The 22,437-nt window shown below is 49.2% G+C and overlaps 1 protein-coding gene across 1 annotated transcript; it reads left to right on the forward strand.

Annotated features, from left to right (window-relative positions):
* The first annotated feature begins 207 nt into the window (after positions 1-207).
* On the forward strand, positions 208-22,249 carry PRAG1 (PEAK1 related, kinase-activating pseudokinase 1). Its single transcript, XM_042050014.1, has 6 exons — positions 208-400; positions 2,523-2,915; positions 4,068-5,884; positions 13,389-13,546; positions 16,851-17,584; positions 20,929-22,249. Exons 2-6 carry the CDS (start codon positions 2,559-2,561, stop codon positions 21,964-21,966), a joined length of 4,104 nt encoding a protein of 1,367 aa, XP_041905948.1. The 5' UTR covers positions 208-400; positions 2,523-2,558; the 3' UTR covers positions 21,967-22,249.
* Positions 22,250-22,437: the final 188 nt, after the last annotated feature.

Here is a 22,437-nt window from a genome sequence, read left to right on the forward strand (position 1 = left end):
GGTGAGCGGGGAGCTGCCGCCGGGGCGGGCACCGGGCCTCCGCCTCCCGGGACAAAGCCGGGCTGGGAGGGACCCCTGTGCCGCCACTCGGGGCCGGGGCGGGGCTGCCCGGGGGCCGGGGCGGCGGGGCTGTGCCGCTGCCCACCGAGTATGCGGGCGGAGGGCTGGGGCGGGGGTCTGAAGCCGGCTCGGGGCGCGCTCCGGTCCGGACCGGTACCGCCGCCCGCCTCGGGAACCCCGGTGGGCTCTGCCCGATAAACTTTTTCCGGTCCTGGTGGGCGCCCGGCGCCCCGGAGGGACCGTCTGGCAGCCAGAGCTACTTGGGCTGGGGGTTTGGGGCTGTTTTTTTGCGCCGGAGCATCCTTGTGCCGCAGCCTGGAATCTCTATCCCTGGGAACAGGTAGCCGTTACATCGGGTTCTCGCCGGTGCCCCGGGACGCGCGGGGGCTCCGGGGATGCCTCAGACCCAGGTCGTGGCTTTCGGCTTGCCCGGCGGCAGAGCCAGGTCCTGGCTTTCGGTCCCTTATCCCCCGCCGCTCCCGGCCTGTTTCCCCGCGCGGCGCCGCGTGGGTTGGCGCGGGTGGATCCCCGGTGCGCAGCCGGCGTGGGGACGCGGGCCCACCCCGGGATCTGGGCGGCGAGAAATGAGGGATGGAGACAGGGAAACGCTGGTCTTTAAGAGGCATTTGGCAGTGCCCAATATTAAACCAGAAGTGAAGAGTTTTTTCTGGCTCCGGTGCCTGCTTCCCTCCCTTTGATTTTTCTTTTAAATTTGCTGTCTGTCATCAGGACCCTTTTTCAGCTTTGGGTAATGCTGGACACTGCATGCTAGATCTAAAAGGAAACAAAGGCTAGAATATATTTAAAGCTGTGTCTCCTGCAAATACTGTTAACCTCGTTGAAGGTGTTGGAATATGCCTGAGAGTGATTCACTGCTCTTTGGTTAATTCGGACTCTATGAAAGTCCATGAAAAAGCCTGTCTAAAACAGTGTCTTCCCTAAAAAGAGACATTCAGCAATCTGGTTGGTGAATCCCGCCGATATTCCCCTTTTCCCCTGCTTTTTCAAGAAGCAGATCTTAATTTATTAGCCTGCCAGACAGAAGGAGTGTGCAGGTGCTAATGGTTTAGCCGATCAGAGACACCCTTCCCGTAGGTGGCACTTGAATTCGGTGATGCTTGTGGGTCAGTGGCTCTCTTCCGCTTCACTTTGTCCCACCCAGGCTCTTATTAGCTGTCTTTCTTTATGCCATGCAGTGTGGGTGGGTGTTGGAGAGGCTGGTCAGGGCATCTCTGAGCCCAGAGGCAAGAATCTTTACTGCAATGCAAGCTGGTTTAGGGGTGCATGCAACTGCAAAAGTGTTCATAGCTCTGGTGGTGTTCCAGTATGCCTTCGTGGAGGAAGTGCTTAAGGGTCAGGCTGGTAAATTTTGCTCACGTGCCTCCAGGATTGGAGTGTAAAAGGTGCCTGTTCAGTTGGAGACCCTCAGGGAAAGGGCCTCAGTTTGCCTGGGGATCAGCTGGCTAGGGGATGATGACCTGAAGTTGGTTAGATCAGGAAGGACTCTACGGAGCCACGTGGGGGAATTGTGTGCCCTGACACCCATAGCAGCCGGCTGCATTCTCTGATCTTCTCTTTCCTAATCCCCTGAGCTTTGTGGGAGTCCTCCTCGGAAGTATCTCCGAAGTTTTTAGTTCCAGGTATCTAGCTGCTGGCTAGAGTGCAATCAGACCTGGCCAGGAGGCGCGGGGGGCCCCCCCGCCGCGTGTTGCACAGGAATGCAGGAATGTCTTGTTCCTGGGGCATTTCCCTCCTGGGGAAGGAAGATGGGAAGGAATCCTTGTCTGTAAGTAATCCAAGAGCAAAACGTTTTTCCCCTTGCAGACAATGAATCGTTTCAGCGAGCTGACACTGTTATTTGTGGCTCTTGGCAAACCAGATAAGAGCATTCTGCCAGACACTTGCTCAAATCAGTGCCAGCCCCAGCCTTGCTGATTGCCTTTCACTGGGTGGGAGAGAAGTCTTTGTGTACCACGGCAGTAATCACAGTGGTGCTTCTGGGTGAAGGAAGGTTGTTGCTGGTCCCCTTGGTTACACGGTCACTGATTCTGGTCCTTGTGTCTCCAGGCCTTTTTATTTTCCAGAGAGAGGATGCCACTTTGGAGAAGAAATTTTTCCTGCCTGACTCTGCTTGTGGGGCTGTGAACAGCTATTTCCAAGACCCCTTTTCTTTACCCTTGATCTAAACCTTGCATGAGGCTGGTTATACGTGCTCATTAAGCAGGGAATTAAATCACATAGGAATGCTGCTCGCTTGATGTCTTCTCTATTACAGAGCTATGCTTAGAAGTTGAGGCTTTTCAAGTGATTGTGTGGGCTTTAGCTAAGCTGTGAAAAAAGTCTTGTAAACAATATGGCTTTGTGATGAAGGCAGAGTAAGTGTAATTATCACCTGTCTTATTAAAAATCTTTCCCATTTGGGGGCATAATCAAACTAATCAGACAGTGTTGTGCTTTTCCAGATGACTAGGTGATCCTTACGAGTGGCTCAGGAGCAAATGCAAAATGAGCAGTGGAGGGCAGTGCAGAAGACGCAGTGGGCTCTCAGTCTGACCCACGAGGATTTGAAGATGTCTGCGTGCAGTGACTTTGTGGAACACATTTGGAAGCCCGGCTCCTGCAAAAACTGCTTCAACCCGAAGAGTTCCCATCGGCTGCAAACACCCCCAGACGTGGGAGCTTGTGGCGTGCTCCCGGATGGAGCTAGGACCAAGCCTGAGAGCCTCGTGTTGGAAGACGAAGGTGTAAATACTTCCCCCTTCTCAAAGCCAACAATTGCTGTGAAGCCAACAATGATAAACTCAGATGTTTCTGACGCATGGGCGGATGTGAATATGAATGCAGATCTGTCACAGGTAATGATTAATCCAGTCAAAGCATGACTTCCCGTTACTTACCTATCCTCAGAGTGCTAGGAATATCTGTTACAACCGTTTCCTTCCCTTTGTTTTTCCTTCTGGTCTTGACTCAGGTTTTTAAGCCACATATTGATTTCCCAATATACCTTTGGATGAAGCTGAATGAGCTGTTGCTCACAAGCCATATCCAGAGTAGCTTAAAAATACACTGTTTGTTTAGGAACTTCCGTTTTATAAATGAGGATGCGGGTTATTTTCCTGGGAAGTTTGACTGAAAAGATGTCTTGTCTGCTTGCAGTCAGTGCTGCCTGGATCCGTGGTCTTTGTGGGTGAGGAAGAAGGTGCCCTGCCTCCCTGCTTCTTCCTACCAATCTTTGCCAGAGCAGTAATGCCCTGTGGGTGCAGCTCCTCGCCCTGACCAGTCGATACCAGCAGTGCCTCAGCAGAGTGACGCACAGGCTGCTGCCCTGCTGCTCACGGCATAGGTGTGCTCCTATTTCCCCGTGCCCCAGAGGAGAGTCAGGGCTCACCAGATCCCTTAGCCTCCCACTGCTGTCCCTTTCTTCTCTTCTAAGGGGTGAAGGGCACATGAGCACAAGCTGCCACCGTTGGTGGCGTTTGATCTGTGCGTGCGGATTTGGCATGCCTGCTCCCCAATTCCTGCTTCTGAGCATGGCCAAGCTGCTATCCCAGGATAACCCATGATAGTCTGTGTCTGTGTTCTGGAGTCACACACTCTGGAGCAGTGTGAAATTAAATGAAAATAAGCAGAGAGAGGTGCAAATATTCCTTCGCTCTCTGAATCTTTAATTGCACAGTGATTCACAGACAGGATGACAGGTTGGACATGTTTCTGGCAGCAAACCCATAGGAAGAGAAAGGAGAATGTCTTATTCCGGTGCATTGCCATTGTTGGTAATGCAAGGATTACAAATGGTCCAGGAAATACAACAAGTGTAGTTTTAGCAGGAAAGGTTTGTGGGAATTAGAGGTGGGGTGAGCACAGCAAAATAGATAGTGAATTCCAGAGTACTGTTCTGCAGAGCTGGGCTTTTGTTTTTGCAGTTTGTGGGTTTGTTTAAATTTTATTTGTCTTTCATTTTGCATATGCACATTCTGACAGGGCACTTGTCTCTTTGACCCATTCAGGTCAGCTGGGGTGTGATTTCTGGCAAACAACTCCTCCTGAAATCAGGAGATGCGCAGCGCATCTGCCCTGACAATTTTGGCAATGGTGGTGTGAGAAAGTCCTTCCTTCACAACCAGCCCAGCGACTGCTTGTCTTGCTGCCCTCCCAGCTACTCCATGGTGGGTCTGCGCAGCCTGGAGGGTCGAGTGGAGAGAAATGTCTCCATCCATAGCCTGGTACTTGTGGGTGAGGTGGGCAAGCAGGAGGACAGAGTTAAAGACAAGTTTGCCCTGCCTCATCAGGTCCCCTGCCCTAATCCATCTGCCCTGGGGGACAGAAGCACCACTAACTCCAGCAGAAACCCTTCTTCCCAAGCCAGAGAAGGAGCAGTGCTCCCTTCAGGGGGTGACTGTGGTCACATCTCCTCCATCTTTGAAAGTGAAGGGGGCGAGTACTGTTCAATCACGAACTGCCACAAAGAGCACCCCGTCCCGTGGGAGCTGTGTTGCACAGAGGAAAAGGCTGCACAGTGCGAGAAGGAGAGTCACACTCCCAGTGGATGGAGGCAGCGGGATGCTCCTGAGACTCCCAGGCCAAGTGGCCGGACAGTCAAGTTCAGCGAAGAGGAGCGCAGAGCTGTGAACGTGGCCTTCTGCATCACAAAAGACCAGAGTGATCCTCTTTCCTATGCCCTGTGTTCAGACAGGAAAAACCTGGCTCTCCACATGGAGCCTGCCAGCCTCCCTGAGAGCACAGGGAGCAGCAAGGTGGCTGCCCTTGCTTTGTCCCGGGAGGATGAGGACTTGCCTCTCCCTGGGGAGCCCTCTGTCACAGGAGGCCCCCGCACTGAGGGTTCAAGCACCCCTCAGCAGGCTCTGGTGGAGCCACAGCGCCCTCGCCTCTCCGAGCCAGCCCGTGGTGATCCCATCTATGCCGAGAGCACCAAGAGGAGGAAGGCACAGCTGAAGGCTGTTGGCAGCCAGGCAAAAGCAGAGAAGCTGGCCCGTGGCACTGCCAAGGAGAAAGCTGATGGGTTGTGGAAGGATGGTGGCTGGGCTTTGGGAGGTGAGAAGGAATACCAGGACTCCACTGGCCAGGTGGCGGCAAAGATAACTATAATGACAGCACACACTGAGGATGATCACAAGACAATATTCCTCAGCAGCCCCGACTCAGCGGTAGGGGTTCAGTGGCCATGTATGAGCCCCACTTCCCACCCCGATTTTGGGACTTCATCACCTGCTATTGAGGCTGGACAGATTTTTCAAGCATCTGGAAGTGAAAACAGCACAAGATTTCATCTGGCAGCTCCTGTCAAGACCTCACTTACTGAGAGTCCAGCCATCCCCCCAAAGATGTCCAAAAACAGCCAGCCAGGCAGTGAGGGGAGCCGTGTGCCCCCAGTCAGCTCCCATGTGGGAATGTTTGGTGATGATAACAGCCATGATGGAGCTGGTGCTCAGCTGCTGCCGAGGAGCTGCACTGATACAGGTGCCTTTGGGGCGTCCCCTTCTCCCTGTGCTCATGTGAATGGGGTCTCTGTGGAGGAGTCCAGCAGAGGCTCGTCCTATGACAGGAGGCAGAAATACTATAACCCAACATGGACGAAGCAGTGCCGAATAGAGGAGGAGGAGGAGCAGGAGGTCTTAAACCACCCATGGACAGTAGGAGCTGAGAGTGAAAGAGCTGGTGCCGACTTTGTGGATGACGGCCCGATACTGGAGAGCCAGGCTGGAATCACCAAGTCTTCTTCTTTCTCCTTTGATTTCCCTAACGACAAGAGCAATGCTATGGAGTTTGCACCACCACCACCACCGCCGCCAAAAAAGCAGTCCAGGTACAGCCCTGTGAATGTGTGCATGGTGGTCTGTTAACCCTTTGCAACTGGGATGCTTGCTGCGGGAGTTCATTGACTAGGAGGTATTTCCCATTCTTGTTTTCTGCCTTTTCTGTCCAAAGGTGGGCTTTCAGGAGCGTGGGAGGTGACTGCACAGCTGAAAAGCTATTTGTCTTTTTACTCTGAAAAGCTGTCTGATCTTTGCAAGTCTTGGTTTGAATGTCGTGAGCACTTGTAAAAGCCCTTCTGGGCTGCAAGATATAGCCTTAAGTCCCAATATTCAAGTGAGAACAAGGTCCATGCCCGGGATGGCTGCTGTTTCCCAGGTCAGTTTCATTCTGTCTTGGCAGCTCCTCAGTGTTGAATAGCATAGAAAATCTGGGGTTGCAATCTTCTCTTGTAGGTGGAACTGGGCAACTTTTCTTGATGCTAATAAGAAGGGCCTCCAAAATCAACATTTTCAGTTTGGCTCTAATGACTTTTTGCTCTCGAGGTGAACTCTCAAAGCTGCAATTTCCCAGGGAGGGCTCTTTGCCTGCAAGCAGGTAATTGGAGCTTGCCTGACATGGGCTTGTTATGTGTGGGAGCCCCCCAGCTTCAGGCAACCTTCTGCTCACCGCTCTCCTGGAAGTCAGGTTTGCAGGCAGGGCAACAGCAGGCCCCAGAAAACATAAGTGAGTGAGGGAGAGCTGTCCATCTGGGAAGGAAATAGCTCTGCTAAGCAATTAAAAAAACCCTCAGGCTTACAATACTTTGTGTGCATTCAGTATCTGCAGCTGTGTGTATCACCAAAAAAAAAAAAAAAAAGGGAAAAAATAAATAAAAAAAGAAGGTCAAATAGGGGAAGAAAATTTGTGACAGGTCTAACAGTTGCTTTTGAGTCATCCTGGAAGCATCCGTGTGCTAGAAAGCCTGTGTGAAAGCAGGCAGGCAAACTGAGGTCAGGGAACGCGTGGCATCCATGACTGGGATCTCTGGCAGAACTGTAAACCCTGCCAGGTGGTTGAGGTAGGTGCTGGTTACCCTCTGTGGCTGTAGGGCAGGTTGTGCTACAGGTATTTGTCTCCCAAGGGCCTTGATACCTGTAGCAGAGCCGTGGGGCACCTTACTCAAAAGAAAGAGCTTAGTCCTGCCTCCAGCTACCGAAGCTCAGCTGGCTGAGGAGCAGTAAGGAGTGATCTGATCAGACTCAGGTTTTGCAAGCCCTGCTTTGTTTGTTTGCTCTGAGGGTGCTTTTGTTTTTGTCTCAAGCAAAGCTGTGGCTGCTCCAAGTGTGTCAAGGCAGGAACCGGCGCAGTGGGAGGGATAGCTGCATGCACAGCCAGTAAAATCACCACAGTGGCATTGTGTTACCCTGGGCAGGCGTTGCAGCTTCGGGCCATGGCCTGGTGCTGGAGGAACATGCCCTCTGTTCATCCTAGGCTGCAGCCAAATACCTGAAGAAGAAGAATCACAAAGATGACTCTGAGGCACATCCATACTCTCCTAGTGCCAGGCAGCCTGTGGACACGTGCTTGTCCCTAATGGAAGAACCACTGATCCTGCTCTTAGGCTTATGTAGTTCCTCACACAGACAGAGCACCTCAGCCCAGGACATTCCGTGGTGGCACAGCTGCAAAGGCTCCTTTGGCAGATGAAGGTGAAGCCAGTGTGAACATGGTTGTGGCACAGGCTTGGGGTTGGGGGCTTAGCAGATCAGGGTTCATCTCAGCTGCAAGAAAGGCATGTAACCATCGTTTTTCCTTCTTGATCTCAAGCGGCAGCAAGGCATTTGATTTCATGCTGCAAAATGAAGTCTGCCTGTTTGACTTTCCTAATGAAATTTAATTGCTTATTTTAAAGAAAATTTGCATGTGTGTTTGAGCTAGTTAAAAAGCAGAGAAAGAAAAAGTGAGTCTGTAGATTTTGTTTTGTTCATCTTGGCTTTAACAATTAAAGGGGAAAAAAATTTTTACAGGGTAAATTCCTTCCAGACACTGAGGAAGCTCTGGTTTTGAAGTAAGCTCTCTCTTAGGATGGCGGAAGGAGTGATTTCAGCGGGGTTTAAAAGTTGTCACAAAAAAAGGGAGATAATGAATTTGTGCCTGTTTTGTCCTATATAAAGCTACTCTGGATCTCTTGCAACTGTTTCTTCATACAATCCTCTCTTTGTGCTTGTTTGAAAGGTTATAGATATTTAATGTTTGCTTGGTCTGAAACAGAATGGCAAATAAGTATAATTACAAGGGGAAAGAGGCTGGAAAGGGAAGATGGGGGCTGGTCTTCTTCCAAAAGCTGGGAAGGTAGTTGGCTAAGGAAGGAGCTCACCAGGGAAACTAGGATCCCCAGGACATGCATGTGCAATGATGATTTAAAGGCTCTTTGGTGTAAAATGCTCTAGTATGGCCTTCAGTTTCTTGGCACAAGGAATGAATCTTTGCTGAAATTTATGTCTTTCTTATACAGAGGATCAGGCTTAAATAATCCTCGTTGTTTCTTCTAGCCTTCAAAACCTTGATGGCTAATTTATTTTGTGTGCCTCCTAAAGAAAGAAAACAGTGATGCTGTTTAGCATCTTGAGCTGTTTTCATTACAATTAGTGCCACCTTCAAAAAGCAGTGCCAAAAAAAGCTTCTGAAATTTGCTGAGTGTGCTAGTGTGGGGTACCAAAGGTGCAGCACAGCACTTCCCCACACCTGTCATCGCTGAACGCAGCCAGGGAGAAAGAGCCTGAGGAGTGCCAGGATTGCCTGTTCCGGTGCTGCTGCCACCGCTTGCTGCCAGAGGGAACAGAGCACAGGAGCGTTGCAGAAAAACTGCAATGCTGGGAATTGGCTCACCAGGAGAAGAGCCAGGTGTTGGGAACTGGATCGCCAGGAAAAGAGCCAGGTTTGTTCCTCGCTGGGGAGGTGGTGCTGGCTGGTGGGGCTGTGCTATGTGTTCCTTAAAAGGAATCAGTCTGTGATGGAGCAGCACTGTACCTGAGGCAGAATAGTCCTCTTTTCTTACCATTCCTGGGGCAGCTGTTTCTCCTCGGAGCTCAGTGTCAGGGTGTACCCCAGTGACAAAACAGACTGGCTTAAAAGGTTGTGATTTATCAGCCAATCTTTTAGGAGAGTTTGTTTCTTTTAAATTTAAAGTAATTCACTCTTCTGTGTGTGTCTTACCATTTTAAAAAAGCACAGAGCTGGAAATTGAAATGAGGTTTTTTACCTTCTTCACCACATCAGAGTATGCAGTGATGTAATTTTTGACCCACCTACCATCTTAATTCTGTACCCTATCTGAATTTTCCTGTGCATCTCCAGACTCCAAACCCTTGTTTCAACTTAACCTGTGCTACATAAAACCCCTCTGATAGAGGAAGGAGCTGTGTGCTCCTCTGAACAGAGCTAGGAGTTCTTCAAAATCCTTTCTCTCCCTTACCTCAGTTTTGGTTTCTCCACATTTGCCAGATGATAGCAGAAGGGTCAGTACAAATCTAAGCTTCAAATGTTGTAAACTCCTGTATGCTGGATTTTAATTTCCCTCTGCAACCAAGGGAAGATGCTGGAAGAAACAGCAAGTGGCAAGAGGAGGAAGATACAATTATTCCTGTTTCATGATAGACAAGCATATGGTACAATGGTGCTTCCTCTTGTGTAATAATTATGCCTAGCCATATGTTATGTTTGATGCTGTAATGCAGTCTGGCCATTCTCTCTTCTGTGCATTAGTTCCATTATTTTATTCTGGGAGGGGGTGTCTTGTTGACATTATCACCAAACACCTCCTGCAGTGCAGTTTGCTGTGTGGTGATTTTTGTGTGTTCTCTGTTCTCCTCTCCTCGCTCCGCTGTCACATGATTTTTATAAAGCTCGGCATCTCTGTTATCTGTTCAGTCCTGTCATCTGTGCCGAGAAGGAGTGTCCCCCTCCTGCTGGCACAGCAAGGCTGGGAGACCCCCATGGTGGCACTGCAGAGTGACCAGGTCTCTGTGCGGGGCAGAGGTGCCTTGCACATCCTCCAGGGCTGCCAGCAGGCTGCCCGTGGGGACAGCTGCTGGAAAGAAGCAAGCGGGAGCCTGGCAGCTTTTTTGTCTGAGTGGCCTCCTGCTCTCAAAACCTGCCCCTTGCACTTGGTGAAAGTAACCAGATCTCCTTGTCAAATCTCAGACAGGAAATTCAAGCTGAAGGTATGTCCAAAGTCCAGGGATTCCTGGAGCAATATCCCAAGGCATGTGTGTCTGCTGCAGTTAGGGGAGCCAGGCTTTGGTGCCCATCTCCACTGTCTCTCTGAGAAGTGCAAGGCATGCAGTTGGCAGTGCTGGAGTCCCACAGCAGCATTAGGTGGGACCCCTATCTGTGAAAAAATGTGAAATTAAACACATGGCTACTGGTCAAATTGAGACACGGGAAAGATGAAGCAGGCCCTGGCCAGAGATGCAACATGAGAGAAGGGAAATGAGCTGGCTCCCTTTTCAATGTTAAGAGAACTCCAAACTGTGTGTGTGTGGGGGGGGGTGGCGTTGTTATGTTTTGGTGTGCTTTTTTACAAAACCACTCTTTTCAGTGTTGACTTGTTTTAGGCAGGACTGTGAGAATCATGTGGAAAGTCAGCTGGATGAAATTGTTTATGATGGGAAAACTCTGAAATAGGGAACTGGAAGGGTTGCCTGAATATGCCAGGCTGTTGCATGGAGGATGTTGAGTAGCTGAAGTGTATTTAAAGCTACCAGAATAATTGGAGAGCTGAAAATCTGTGAAATCCTGTGGGTTTAGGTTATTAGATTGGGAGAGCTGACTCTGGTGACCTGTTCTTTATGCACAGGCACATGATGAAGGCTCTGGTGCTGCTCTTGAAGTTGTTGGTTATGTTTTAGGTGCTGAGCAGGCATTTTTAAATTGATGTAAATTAACTACTGTTACATCTTTCTGAAGTGGAGCGTAGCCCACAGGTGTTTGCAAGTCAGTGGTGCAGGGCACAAACCCAGTGTTTTCTTTAGATTTAAGATGGGTTGGTGCTCTTTATTTCCAACTTCCTTTGGTGGTTTCCAGTATCCTTTGGTGTAAAGGGCAAGATGGAGAATAGCCACCTGTGTGCCCTTGTACTCGGGTGAGGTGGAAGGAGCACTAGAAAAGCAGGGGATGTTTGGGTGAGCTGTAAATCAGGGTCCCACAGGCTGTTGCAGTGATGAGCTGTTCAGCTCTTGGCGTGGAATTTTACTGAAATGGGAGAGTTTGACCCTAGCAAATTTTCAGTAGTAATTCTTCGGTAGAGTGGGCGGTATTTTGATCTGTGCAGGCTGCAGCCTGGGCTTCAAGCAGCTCATAGGAAAAGAGGGAGATGTGAGGCAGAGGTATTTCCAGGAGGTATTAGCTGGCCTGGCTGTAACATCTGAAACAAGAGCAGGATGTCGTTTAAGCGGCAAACAATTTCTATTTCGGTGCGCCTATTCAGGAACTGCACTTTACATCAGTCACGGCGGTGCGGGGAGGAAACGGGGCTCTCTCTGCATCTGACTGCACCGACGCTGAGGCAGCAAGGGCAGCAGTCAGCAGGGCTCTGGCCGGTGCCGCGCTGCGCCCAGGTTGCCTGGAGGAATAGGTGTGGCTGCGCACAGCGGACCTTGGACCGCGCCGAGCAAAGTCTCATCTCTCTCTGAGTGCGGGAATGGTAAGGCAGCTCCGTGAGTTTGTGTTCAGTGATGGGAAAGAAACAGAAACGCACCAACTTTTCGGGGGGGCTGGGGGAAGGAATGTGTTAGAAAACATCTTATCTGTGTGAATCAAGACTGGATATCTTGCTAAATCTTCTTCTCTTATGGATTCAAATCCTTCTTTGATTCTTGCCAGGTCAGACAGTGTACCGGCATGGGTGTGCACCCTTGTGTTTCTTCCACCCAAATTACTAAATGTTAAACATCTGAGAAAGTTGTAGGATAAAGTTATATCTTTATAGTAAAAAGAAAAAAAAAAAAAGAGAGTGCAGTTGGTTGCTTTCAACAGCATTAGTCATAACAGACCTAAGCCCCTCAAACTCTCTGTCTGTCTCTCTCTCTCTCTCTCATTTTTTAAACTGTGGCTCGTGTGGTGAATTGTGAAGTTTTGTAAATCATCCCCAAGAGGCTTGCTGTGATAAATTCATCACTGGTGCAAGACCAGTGTCTCTGCTGAAGTATACCTGAACTGGTTGTTAGAGCCTTATTTTCATCAGCCCTTGAGTATTTTTAGACCAAGGCTGCTCAGGCAAATGAGGAAGTCTGGCAGAAGTTTCTTCCGGGCTTCTCATACACTCTGCTCTCCATGTGGTGGTGTGGACATGAGAGTAAGTGCTTTGTCTGGATTGGGAATGAAACATTTCTCAATCCTCAAATAAAAATCTCTTGTAGTGTCTTGCTGTGCTTGGGAGTTTTGGACGAGGAGGGGTCCCGTGTGTGTGACCAGGGTGCCACAAGCAAACGGCCGTGCATGTCTTTTGTTTGTCTTTCTCAGCAGCCATTCAGCCGTCTGATTAGGAAACGCCGGATACCTTCCAGCAAGCTAGCTGGTGGAAGTCCTTTTACTTCTGTACAAGTCTGCCACTAACCGTTTTACATTCTTAATCAATGTGTTGAATATTATCAGCAGATTGGCAGTTTTACTTAAAATATGTGGACCGATAACTTTTGTTTGCTGGCTGACGGAGTCAGAACTATACCAATGCTAGGAGTGTTTATGCTCTTCTGTGCTGCCTGATTTCAACAGTTTCTGTTTTCCAAGGCAGAAAAATGAAGAAAATGCAGGAGAAATTCTTTATCTTAGCGAAAAGTCCTGCTTGTCTAAACTGGTCACTTAAACCATGACCTAGCAGGTTATAAGCCCAGTTTATGGTTGGTTTATTAATTTTTTTTAGGTGGAAGCTGCATGGAAAACTGTAGGTCTTACATTAAAAACTGCATGATAGGTTCTGAGTTTGGCAGACGCATGTTTTCTGCAGAGATGCTTCTTCTTTTGCAAGGTGTTGGTTGTTACTGTGGTGCACAGTTGGAGATGATGGACTCTTCTGGTACCTATGCCTCTGTTATGAAGGAATAGGGTTCACACACCCAGCCTCGACCTGCCTTCTGTAAAATGGGAGGAGTGGTGCTACTCCTTTCCTTTGAGAACTTTGTTGAAGGCAAACACTGGTGGGTCCCCACTTCCCAGTGGCAGTGGCCAAAATGGGATGTGGTGCAGCACCTCACATGTTCTATGCAAAGATGGTGCAGACTGGGGCTGAATGCTCTTGGCTCACTGGCTTTCACTCTCTGCTCAAGCACAGCTAGTTAGTTTGGCATGAGGACTGCAAGCCTATAACCTGCTCAGAGTCTATGGGATGCAATTCCCCAGGTGCTGGAGAAAGAAGAAAAGTACAGGAATGAGGTGATCTGGTGTGATAAAAGGTTGTGCAGTATGGATAGGCAGAGAGCAAGCTAAAGCTGCTCTCAGGTCGAGTCTCCATGCAAAAGTGTGTGCAGGGCATCCTTTTGCCATCTGTCTCCTGACTTCTCTTTCACTCTCTCTAGGCATGCTCTGAAAATGAACCCAAATAACACTGAGCTGGAGAGAGTCAGCAACAGCTCTGCAGAGAGCCTCAGCCCACCCTTCAGGAGTGCCCACGTCACCTTCACGGCTGGCTCCAGCGACAGCCTCGACTCAGACACACAGACAGGCAGCGATGGCAGTAAGTGACCACTGGGTATGGGAGAGGTAGCATTGTACCTGAGGCCCACTGCTGGGACAGCATCCTCGGAGCAGGGGTCACGAGGGTCCAATCCCCAGCTCCCCCAGTGACCCTTCATCTTTCCACTTCTACCCTTCTGCCTCTCGATGCACTTTAGATGAATGTGGCAGAGTCAGACCAGCATCATAGACTTTTTCCTCTTTCAGTCAGCACGTACCAGTATCATTCACCCTGTAGATCTCCTCTGGTCTGGATAAAATCTCCATATAGAAACAATCCTGCTTGTGCTTCATGCATTTCATGATGTCACAAGTAGCAGTGCTGTAGAAAGTCCTCCATAGATTTGAGGAGTACCAGAAGGAGTTTTGTGCTAGAGGTGATCCCTCCCTCTCATTGTGTTCCCTGTTATTTCTTAAGGGGGAAAAAATCTGCCTGCACTCGTTTAACTGAGATTAAAAAATACTTACTATGAAGTCACTTTTTTCATCAGTGTGTAACTTAGACATGCACTAACGTGTTCAGCAGCTCAGAAAGTATTTCCTTAGCAAGAGCAACCTTCATGTAGTGGAAGTTCTGGCTTTCCAAGAGCAACAATGTGCAGCAATAAAATTAAGAGCCAGAGCTCTGGAAACTCCATTTTTCCACCACTAACTTGGAGTCTGAGAGTGAGACCTTGCCAGGAAATTGTACAGGGGTAAGAAAAACTCACATATGTTAGATCTTTACTTGCTAGGCACAGAAGCAATTTGCTGTCAAAAATGATAGGGACAAGAGGATTTCTCTGCCTCCACTAACAGAAGCAACTGTTTAAACTCATCGTGGGAAAGATGAGTTTTTAAATGAATACTCAGATGCAGTTTTTCTTGCTGATGCAAGCAAGAAGCTGTGCAGTCAGCCACTGAGTGAGGTGAGCTCAAATTAATTGGCTATGCTGTCATATGTTAAAATATGAAGTGGAGAGGAGCTTTTAAGCCCTTGACATGCAGAAGGACTCTATGGTGAAGGTGCAGAGCACTGTTAGGAGAGTTGTGAAAGAGTTTAATTCATTACCTTCTGCTTGGGGCAGAGCCCAGCAGCATATAAAAAAAAGCTAAGAGCAGTTTGGCATTTGTGGGCTAGGCTTTCAGACCGGTTGCCAAACATTCCAGTGCTGATGTTTGTTTCCTAAGACTCTCTCAAGTAAATCTTGTCTCCTGAAGCAGGGATTCAGCTGCATGTCCTGGCAGAGATGCCTCTGGTGAGGTACTCAGGGACTGCACACTGAAGAATTTCTTTGGGCTCTATCCTCTGTCAAAGCCCCTTGGATGGAAGTGGCAAGAGGTGCCATGCTGAATGATCCCTGCCTGTGGCTTTTGACAGGGTTTTAATGGAGAGAATCTTTCCTGTGGACCCATCAGGGTGTGATGCAGATGTCTGGCTTTTCATTAAAGCTTGGGGCATGAATCTCAGCTGTTAAGGCAGATGTTTCTCAGCTGAAACTGGAGAGTAGTCACTTGCTGGGCGACTGGGTGTACAATGCAGGCACACACCTACCTGGGGCAAGGGTCCAACAGGAGTCAGATAGCTCAGCACCCAAGCACTGGGGCAAAACATGTGTTGATTCACATTTCCTACAGAGCTGTTTCTGAGCATATTGTCAGAAATTGGCTGCTGAAACAGCCTTGCATGGGAGACATACCTTCTGCAGAAGCTGAAATCAGTGCTGCTCATTCCTGAGCTGTCTCTCAGTGATGTTGCTGTGATGGGGTACATTACAGGAGGTGCATACAGAGAGCCTTGGCAGTGGAGGAGACAAATGAAAATTGACCAGTGCTACCAAAATCTGGTGAGGAGCGATAGGGCCAGATGGTGGCAGCATCCACTCCGGTAGCTGAGAGCCAGGAGACCTGTCCTCACCTCATGTGATCTTAGGTGGTGGAGCAGCTAACAGGGATTGCTGCTCTGGCTCAGCTGGTGCAAACCTGCAAGTGACACGTCAGGACAGGCTGGGAGCTCAGGGACCTGAGCCCCTGCACTTGGAGGTTGTACGTGATTGCTGGTGAGTCACTTGGGCTGTGACTGTGATGGAGACAAGTGCCTGCTGCAGGCTGACAGGAAACTGCCCCAGGGCATTCCTCTGGAGCAGGCAGAAAGCCGCTGTGAGGAAGTGCCTGCTGGCAGCTGAACCCTCAGCAGCTGCTTTGTGAGGAGGAAGGATCGTTTTCTACCACTCTGCAGCTTTGGAAAATAGATTTAAAGAAAGCAATAGATCCTGCTATCTGCTAAACTATTTGCTATTTGATCGGAGCAAAACCCCACCTTTCACCTTTAAAGGTTTACACTTGCATGCAAGTTGTTAGCGGAGTCCTGTTTGTCATTCAAGTGGCATGGATAAATTCCCTTAAATTATTGTCTCTCTTCTTTTAATTTCCACTCCACTCCTCACTTGTTCTTTCTTTATGACCTGAAATTATTGTTCTTTATTTCAATGTTAGATCCCCTTTTTGTCCTTTTTTTTTTAACGTCCCACTTCTTTCATGGCATGTTAACTGTATTACCTGTCTCCAGTCTGGCCCAGATAGGAAAGCAGCTGCTATGGCTGCCCAAAATGAGCCATCCAATCCATGTGTAGTGGACATGTGGAGCTGCTTAGGGTTTAGTGGTATGTAGTGGGGCCAGCCTGCCCTCTGAGCAAAGAAGTCTGGCAATAAGCTGGGAAACAGGCAGTGGGGGGGAAGGCCAGATTCTTTTTCAGCAGGATGGAAATTGCCAAAATTCCAGGCTTGCTCAGCGACCCTTCCCCAGTGTGAAGCAGAGAGAAAGGTTCAGTATACTTGGGGTGCTCTAGTACAGCCAGAGGGCTGGAGCCGCGTGCCGTGAGTCACTCTGCTTATCATGCCCTTCTGCTGAAGCACTGGGTGGCAGCTCCCAGCAGAGAGAGGCTGAGTTTAAAGGATTGTCTTTGTATCAAGTGCTTCATTCTTACCTTCCTGTGGATGACATCACAGCTTAAATATTTACCCTCTACTACCTTTTTACTACTGTATATGCAGTTCATAGGGGAATGGTTTCAAGGGTGGAGAAGTGAATTTCTCTACATGGCTGGTTGCAGCCTGCTTTGCAAACCTGCTCTGTTAAACTGGATTAAATCCCTAACCCCTCTAGTGAAACTTTGCAGTTGTGAATAGCTGAAGACTGTGCTGGGTTCGGATGTTGCTTTCTTCCCAGCCAGGGCCCTGGGGGTGGCAGGGATATGGAGAAGGACCTGCACTCTCAGCCTGCAAGGGCCACTCATGGCATCTTCTTGTGTGTTGCTATCCCCTAGGACACTCGTCTGAACCGAACCACTCGCCCCCTCCAGCTGGGAGCCAGTTGTTTCCCCCTGTCCCTTTCCTTCCTGTCTCCACTGAGGATGGCCCCTCTTCTGCCCCCAGCTGCCCACCCCCTCTGCCTCAGAAGAAGACCGTGATCAGAACTGTGTCTTCTCCAGATGGCTTTTTTGGGGGACAGGCATCTTCAGGCAAAGCAGCCAGTGCTGCCATCCCCAGGCTCAATGTCAGCCACTCTGAGAGCAATGTCTGCCTCCGAGAGGAGCCTCCCTTCATCCACCCAGCCAGCCTGGGGGGCCGTCCCGTTGCCTTCTCCTCCTCCGAGTCCCTGGAGAAAAGCTCCAAAGGAAACAGCTACTGGGGCTCGAGCACTGGTAAGAGCACAGGGGCTTGCGGCCCTGGCAGAAACCTCCAGTCCCTGTCCTCCTCGCAGCTCAGTGTGTCCAGCCAGGTGTCATCAGCCTCCAGCCTCCACAACCTCCTGAGCAACATCGACAGCAAGGAGGGGGTGTACAGCAAGCTGGGGGCCCTGTACGCCGAGTCCCTGCGCCGCCTGGTTGCCAAGTGCGAGGACTGCTTCATGCGGGAGCAGAAGAACGAGCTGCACTTCAGCGAGAACAACTGGTCGCTCTTCAAGCTGACGTGCAACAAGCCCTGCTGCGACTCGGGGGATGCGATCTATTACTGTGCCACTTGCTCCAAGGACCCTTCTACTACCTATGCTGTGAAGGTAAGTCCACAACCAGCAGGCATCCAGGCTTATCTCCATCTTCTAGATGGAGATGTGTGCACTATCAGCACACGGTGTCCCATACAATGTCTCGTTTTCTCTGCTTGTATTTCTCACTGGTGAAGTTTGGCAAGCAAAACCCCTTCCAAAATTGCCACTTTTCCCCTACTTGCTTGCAAAGGTTAATTTGGAGAAGGAGTTTTCATTGTAACAAATGACAGTCAGGTTTAGCTTATTGCTAAAGGGGTCTGAAACCCAACCATTTTCTCTCTCTGAAAGCATCTTTGTGCAAATACTCTGTTGTAAACTCAGAGGCATTTGCCTCTGATGACACAAGCTGATGAAAGGCTGCTCAAAAGACAGCATTTTTGCCTCTGCCTGCCTTTTAAGTGGAAGGTCTGACCCAGATACTATGTGAATGCTTATATGATCTTGAAACTACAGACAGTAAGATATTGCAGATCCCAATTAAACAATGAGAGGCTGACCCAGACATGCTGTGTAAGGTCAGGTCTGAAATATTTTCCTGTAACTCCACGGAATACATGTTTTGAAATGGAAACTTGAGGTGCAATAGTTCAGCTCTTTGAAACCTGGATAAGTAAGCTTATCCAACCCGTTCCATGGACATCCTGTGGATTTGGGGCTCTTGATCCATGGTACTACTTGAATACAGAGATCTTAATTTCCATTCTGACATTAACACTAGGGACGTCTCACTGCTCCTTATTCCTCACATTGTTTTCAAAGCCTAAAGTAATTCCCAAAAAAGCACTGTCAGAGATGCATTAAAGAAGGAAAAAAAAAAGAAAAAAAGTCTCTGCTGAATAGTTTCCACCATTATGAACTCTAAGGGTTGTTTTAGGATGTTTTAAAACATCCCTAAGGGATGTTCTAGTTAAGTGATAGCTTAAAAGCCAGTTCATATCCTAAAGGAAGTACAGTCAACCCAACAGGGGGGCTGTAAATAACCAGAATGGAATTAGATGAGATCTTGCACCAGTACCCTTAGTCCAGCACTCAGAGCCTCAGCTTTTCTTGTGCGTTACACCTCAATCCATCACAACTTTCTTCCTGAACCCTAAAAACTGTGTAGTGAACTGTTGTGCTCCTTTTCAATCTGCAGTTCCCTGTGGCACACCTACGCCTTTGCTTTTGCCTGCCGTGTTAGGTGGGGTTCAGTAGCTCAGCTCTGTGGCTGTAGTGCATGAATTCTTGCCAAGGCAGAAACAGCACATTTCAGCCTCTAGACAGGACTGCACTTGTGTCCCTGTGTGTGAAGTGAGCTTACTCTGTGCCCTTGGTACACTGCAGAGCAACCTAACAAAGTCAAAACCACTGCAACAAGGCCTTACTCTGTGCCAGCATAGTGATGTTGTGTATGTGTTTATCCATGTGCATGGATATGGTTCCTGAGTGCCACCATCCCTTTGGTAGGGAATGAATAATTGTGAAACATTACAATTGGCTGACCCCTAGCTGCCTCTCCTGGCTTCTGGTATAGATTTTTTGACATGAAAGAGATCAAAGACCTGTAGTTAAAATTAGACTTAGAGAGCTCAAAATGGGCAGAGGATCTGACTTGAGCCAAGGAGTCTATGGAGGAGCAGGAGCCAGAGTCTGAGCTGTGCACAGATAGACATGGCTACGTATAAAACAGTTGGAAGGAGCCAGGGTTACATGAAATGGCTTTAGAGGAATTAAGCCAAGATATGCTCCATGTGTTCGCTTCTTTCTCCTCTTAGAGGTATGTGACTAAGGCAGCCCCAGGCTCCTACTTGGAGCTTTCAGCATGGAGGATGCCTCTGGTGCAGCCAAAGTGAAGAAGAATGGCTGGACAGGGAAGATTTCCCTGCATTCGTTTGGCTGTAGTTGTTCTTCCAGAGACTCCTCTCTTGCCAGGAATTCCCCCCCATTTCCTATGCCTTACATGTCTTTCCTTTGTAGGGAGGAACAAGCAGGTTTGTTAGCCAGAGGGCTGGAAGGGCTGTTCTGCATTTGGGGACCTCCTGCGTCATCCTGGGTCCCGCTGCATTCATCTGCATTCTGCCTAGCTGTCCAAAGCTTGTCTTTCCACAAATAAGCCATGGCAGGGTATTTTTGTTTAGAAAAGAGAGGACAATAGGGATTTGAAATGCCCCGTCTTCACAGTATTGTCTCATCTGAGTGAATTACCTGCAAATGCCTAGATTCAAACCCTTGCTAGAGGAATACAAAAGCAGCCCTCTTCTTCAGCTCCTCTCTATTCTTGTGTATATTTTAACTCGGAGGCAAAATTGATTTCTCGTACGATTTTGCACGCATGCTGTGACTGGCAGTGGCACGCTCCAGGGTTTGAAACCTTTTATGCTGAGTTTCAGCCTGTTGCTTATTCCTGTGGATGGCATATAAACACATCGCTAAATAAAGGAAAAGTACAATAGAAATGCCAGAAGGCCCCATAAGCTAATGGATATTCCTATAATAAACCTGGGTTTGAGTCTCTAATGCAGTATGAAGCTAAAATACAGAAGAAAATGAAGATAGAAATCATGTGGGTTAAAGAGAATCCAGGTTATAAAATGCTTTTTTCTCCCTAGAGTTTGCTGCACTCTCACTTCTTTCTAGGCCTGTTGTAAGCTCCCATTTTCTCTTTGGTGTTTTTTTGCCTATGCTGAGGAGTACAGCTTGTTGCTGGTTTCCCTTAGCCATTGATCAGGGGTTTGAGAGTAGTTGCTGATGCAAGGAAGTGGAATGGTTGAGGAGGATGTGAGAGTGGCTCCAGGGCTTAGGACCAGAGAAGGATCAGGTGGGAAGAAAGTGCTGGATGCCTGTGTTCACCCCTCACCACGAACAGCACTATTGCTCGCTGTCACCTCACATCGCATGGGGCGTCATCCAGGAGTGTTAACTGTCTCCAGAGATGGAGACAGCATGTCTTCTGCCACAAGCTTTGCTTTTCTCCCTTCAGGAATGTCTCTTGGGTTGCAGGAGTTTATCTCAATGACATCTGTGATGTAAAAAATATGTTGCTTCTGTTGGCAATGAAACAAAATCTTCAGAAGTTATTTACAGTGGGACTACCGTCCTCCTTTCCTCCAATTACTGGGCATTGCCTGGCAAAGGAAGTGTGCCCAGAAATGCAACCCAGACATCTGGTTGCTACGGTTGGGCTGTTGCAGGACAAAAACAATCCTCAAGCCAGGAGATTATTTAAAGTACTTAAGGCACCAATGCTCATCCTGCTTCTACTGTTGTCTTCTGTAGCATCTGCAAATCACAGCTTAGGATTCCACCTCAGCTTCTGGTCGCTGCCCTGTGTCTGTCACTGGCTGATGGTCTGTTCTTTCGGTCTCTCCTCACAGATTTGTAAAACCCAGGAGTCCAAGGTAGCTGCTTCGTACTGCAGCCCTGCAGTGCCAGTTCACTTCAACATCCAGCAGGACTGTGGGCATTTTGTGGCCTCTGTCCCCTCCAGCATGCTGCTGGCCTCAGATGTGGGGAAAAGCATGCCTGGAGATGGCTTCCATCCCTCCCGCGCTGCCAGTGAGCACGACTGTGTGGTGGTCATCACCCGCGAGGTGCCGAGCCAGACGACCGCTGACTTCGTGAGGGACTCGGTGACACTGCACCAAGCCAAGCCGGAGCTGTATGAACGTCGCGTTTGCTTCCTGCTCCTCCAGCTCTGCAATGGCCTGGAGCATCTCAAAGAGCATGGCATCATCCATCGTGACCTGTGCCTGGAGAACCTCCTGCTTGTCCCCTGCAAGCCCCCCATGAGCTGTGTGAAAGCCAAAGATGACAAACACTTACCCCGCCTCATCATCAGCAATTTTTTGAAAGCTAAACAGAAGACTGGAACTGGAGACTCCAAGCTGAAGAAGAGTCAGGCCCGGCTGGCCCCGGAGATTGTGTCGGCTTCTCAGTACAAGAAGTTTGATGAGTTTCAGACTGGTATTCTTATCTATGAACTGCTGCACCAGCCCAACCCCTTTGAGGAGAAGGTGCACCTCAGGGAGCAGGAGTACAGCCCTGAGGACCTCCCTGCTCTACCCAGCCTGTCCATCTACTCCCGGGGACTCCAGCAGCTGGCACACCTACTACTGGAAGCAGATCCCATCAAGCGTGTGCGGATCACCGAGGCCAAGCGAATGCTGCAGTGTCTGCTTTGGGGGCCCCGAAAAGACCTCATGGAGCAGCCCCTCAGCCAGGAGGAAACCCTGCGCCAGGTGCTGCAGAATTGGGTGGACATGAAGCGTGCCCTGCTCATGATGAAGTTCGCAGAGAGGGCCGTGGACACGGAGCGGAGTGTTGAACTGGAGGACTGGCTGTGCTGCCAGTACTTAGCATCTGCTGAGCCAGCCTCCCTCTTGCACACATTAAGACTGCTGCAGCTGCTCTGACCTTGGATGTGTCTTGGAGGCAGCTGAGGGCTCCTGGTTGCCTTGTGGCTAAAGGTACACAGCCCTTTTATATGTGAGAGGTTTGAGTCTCAGCTGTGAATGCACGTTCAGCTCCTGCCCCGCACTCCAGTCAGAGTGCACAAGGCATGTTTAGTATCCTCAGCACTGTTAATTTGCGAGCAGGCAAAACTGGGAACCTACCCCTATTTTGGGGGATTTTTGTTTTTTGGTATGGTAAATGTGGACTAATAAACTGCCTGCGTGTGTGCATGTTTCTAATGAACTCACTGTACCAAGTTGATTTCTGCACCTGTGGGACAATGCTCTGATCCCCACTTCTCCCAAAGCATCGGAGCCTTTTTGCCCAGGAACACCACCACACTCTAGAACCACTGTCCATCCCATGGATCATCCCTGGGCAGCAGGGGTGAACAGGTGGCTGCTTCTCCTCAGGAGCAAGGGCACTTCACA

Source organism: Corvus kubaryi, unplaced genomic scaffold (genome assembly GCF_017639235.1).
Source record: "Corvus kubaryi isolate FWS band 111438036 unplaced genomic scaffold, C.kubaryi_AGA036_p1.0 71, whole genome shotgun sequence".
Lineage (NCBI taxonomy): Eukaryota > Metazoa > Chordata > Aves > Passeriformes > Corvidae > Corvus > Corvus kubaryi.

Bases quoted from the DNA above. Each gene is read 5' to 3' on its own strand.
- PRAG1 (XM_042050014.1), top strand. From the start codon at position 2,559: ATGCAAAATGAGCAGTGGAGGGCAGTGCAGAAGACGCAGTGGGCTCTC. The intron at 13,547-16,850 runs GTAAGTGACCAC...GCTATCCCCTAG, and splicing joins ACAGACAGGCAGCGATGGCA to GACACTCGTCTGAACCGAAC. The intron at 17,585-20,928 runs GTAAGTCCACAA...CTCTCCTCACAG, and splicing joins CTACTACCTATGCTGTGAAG to ATTTGTAAAACCCAGGAGTC.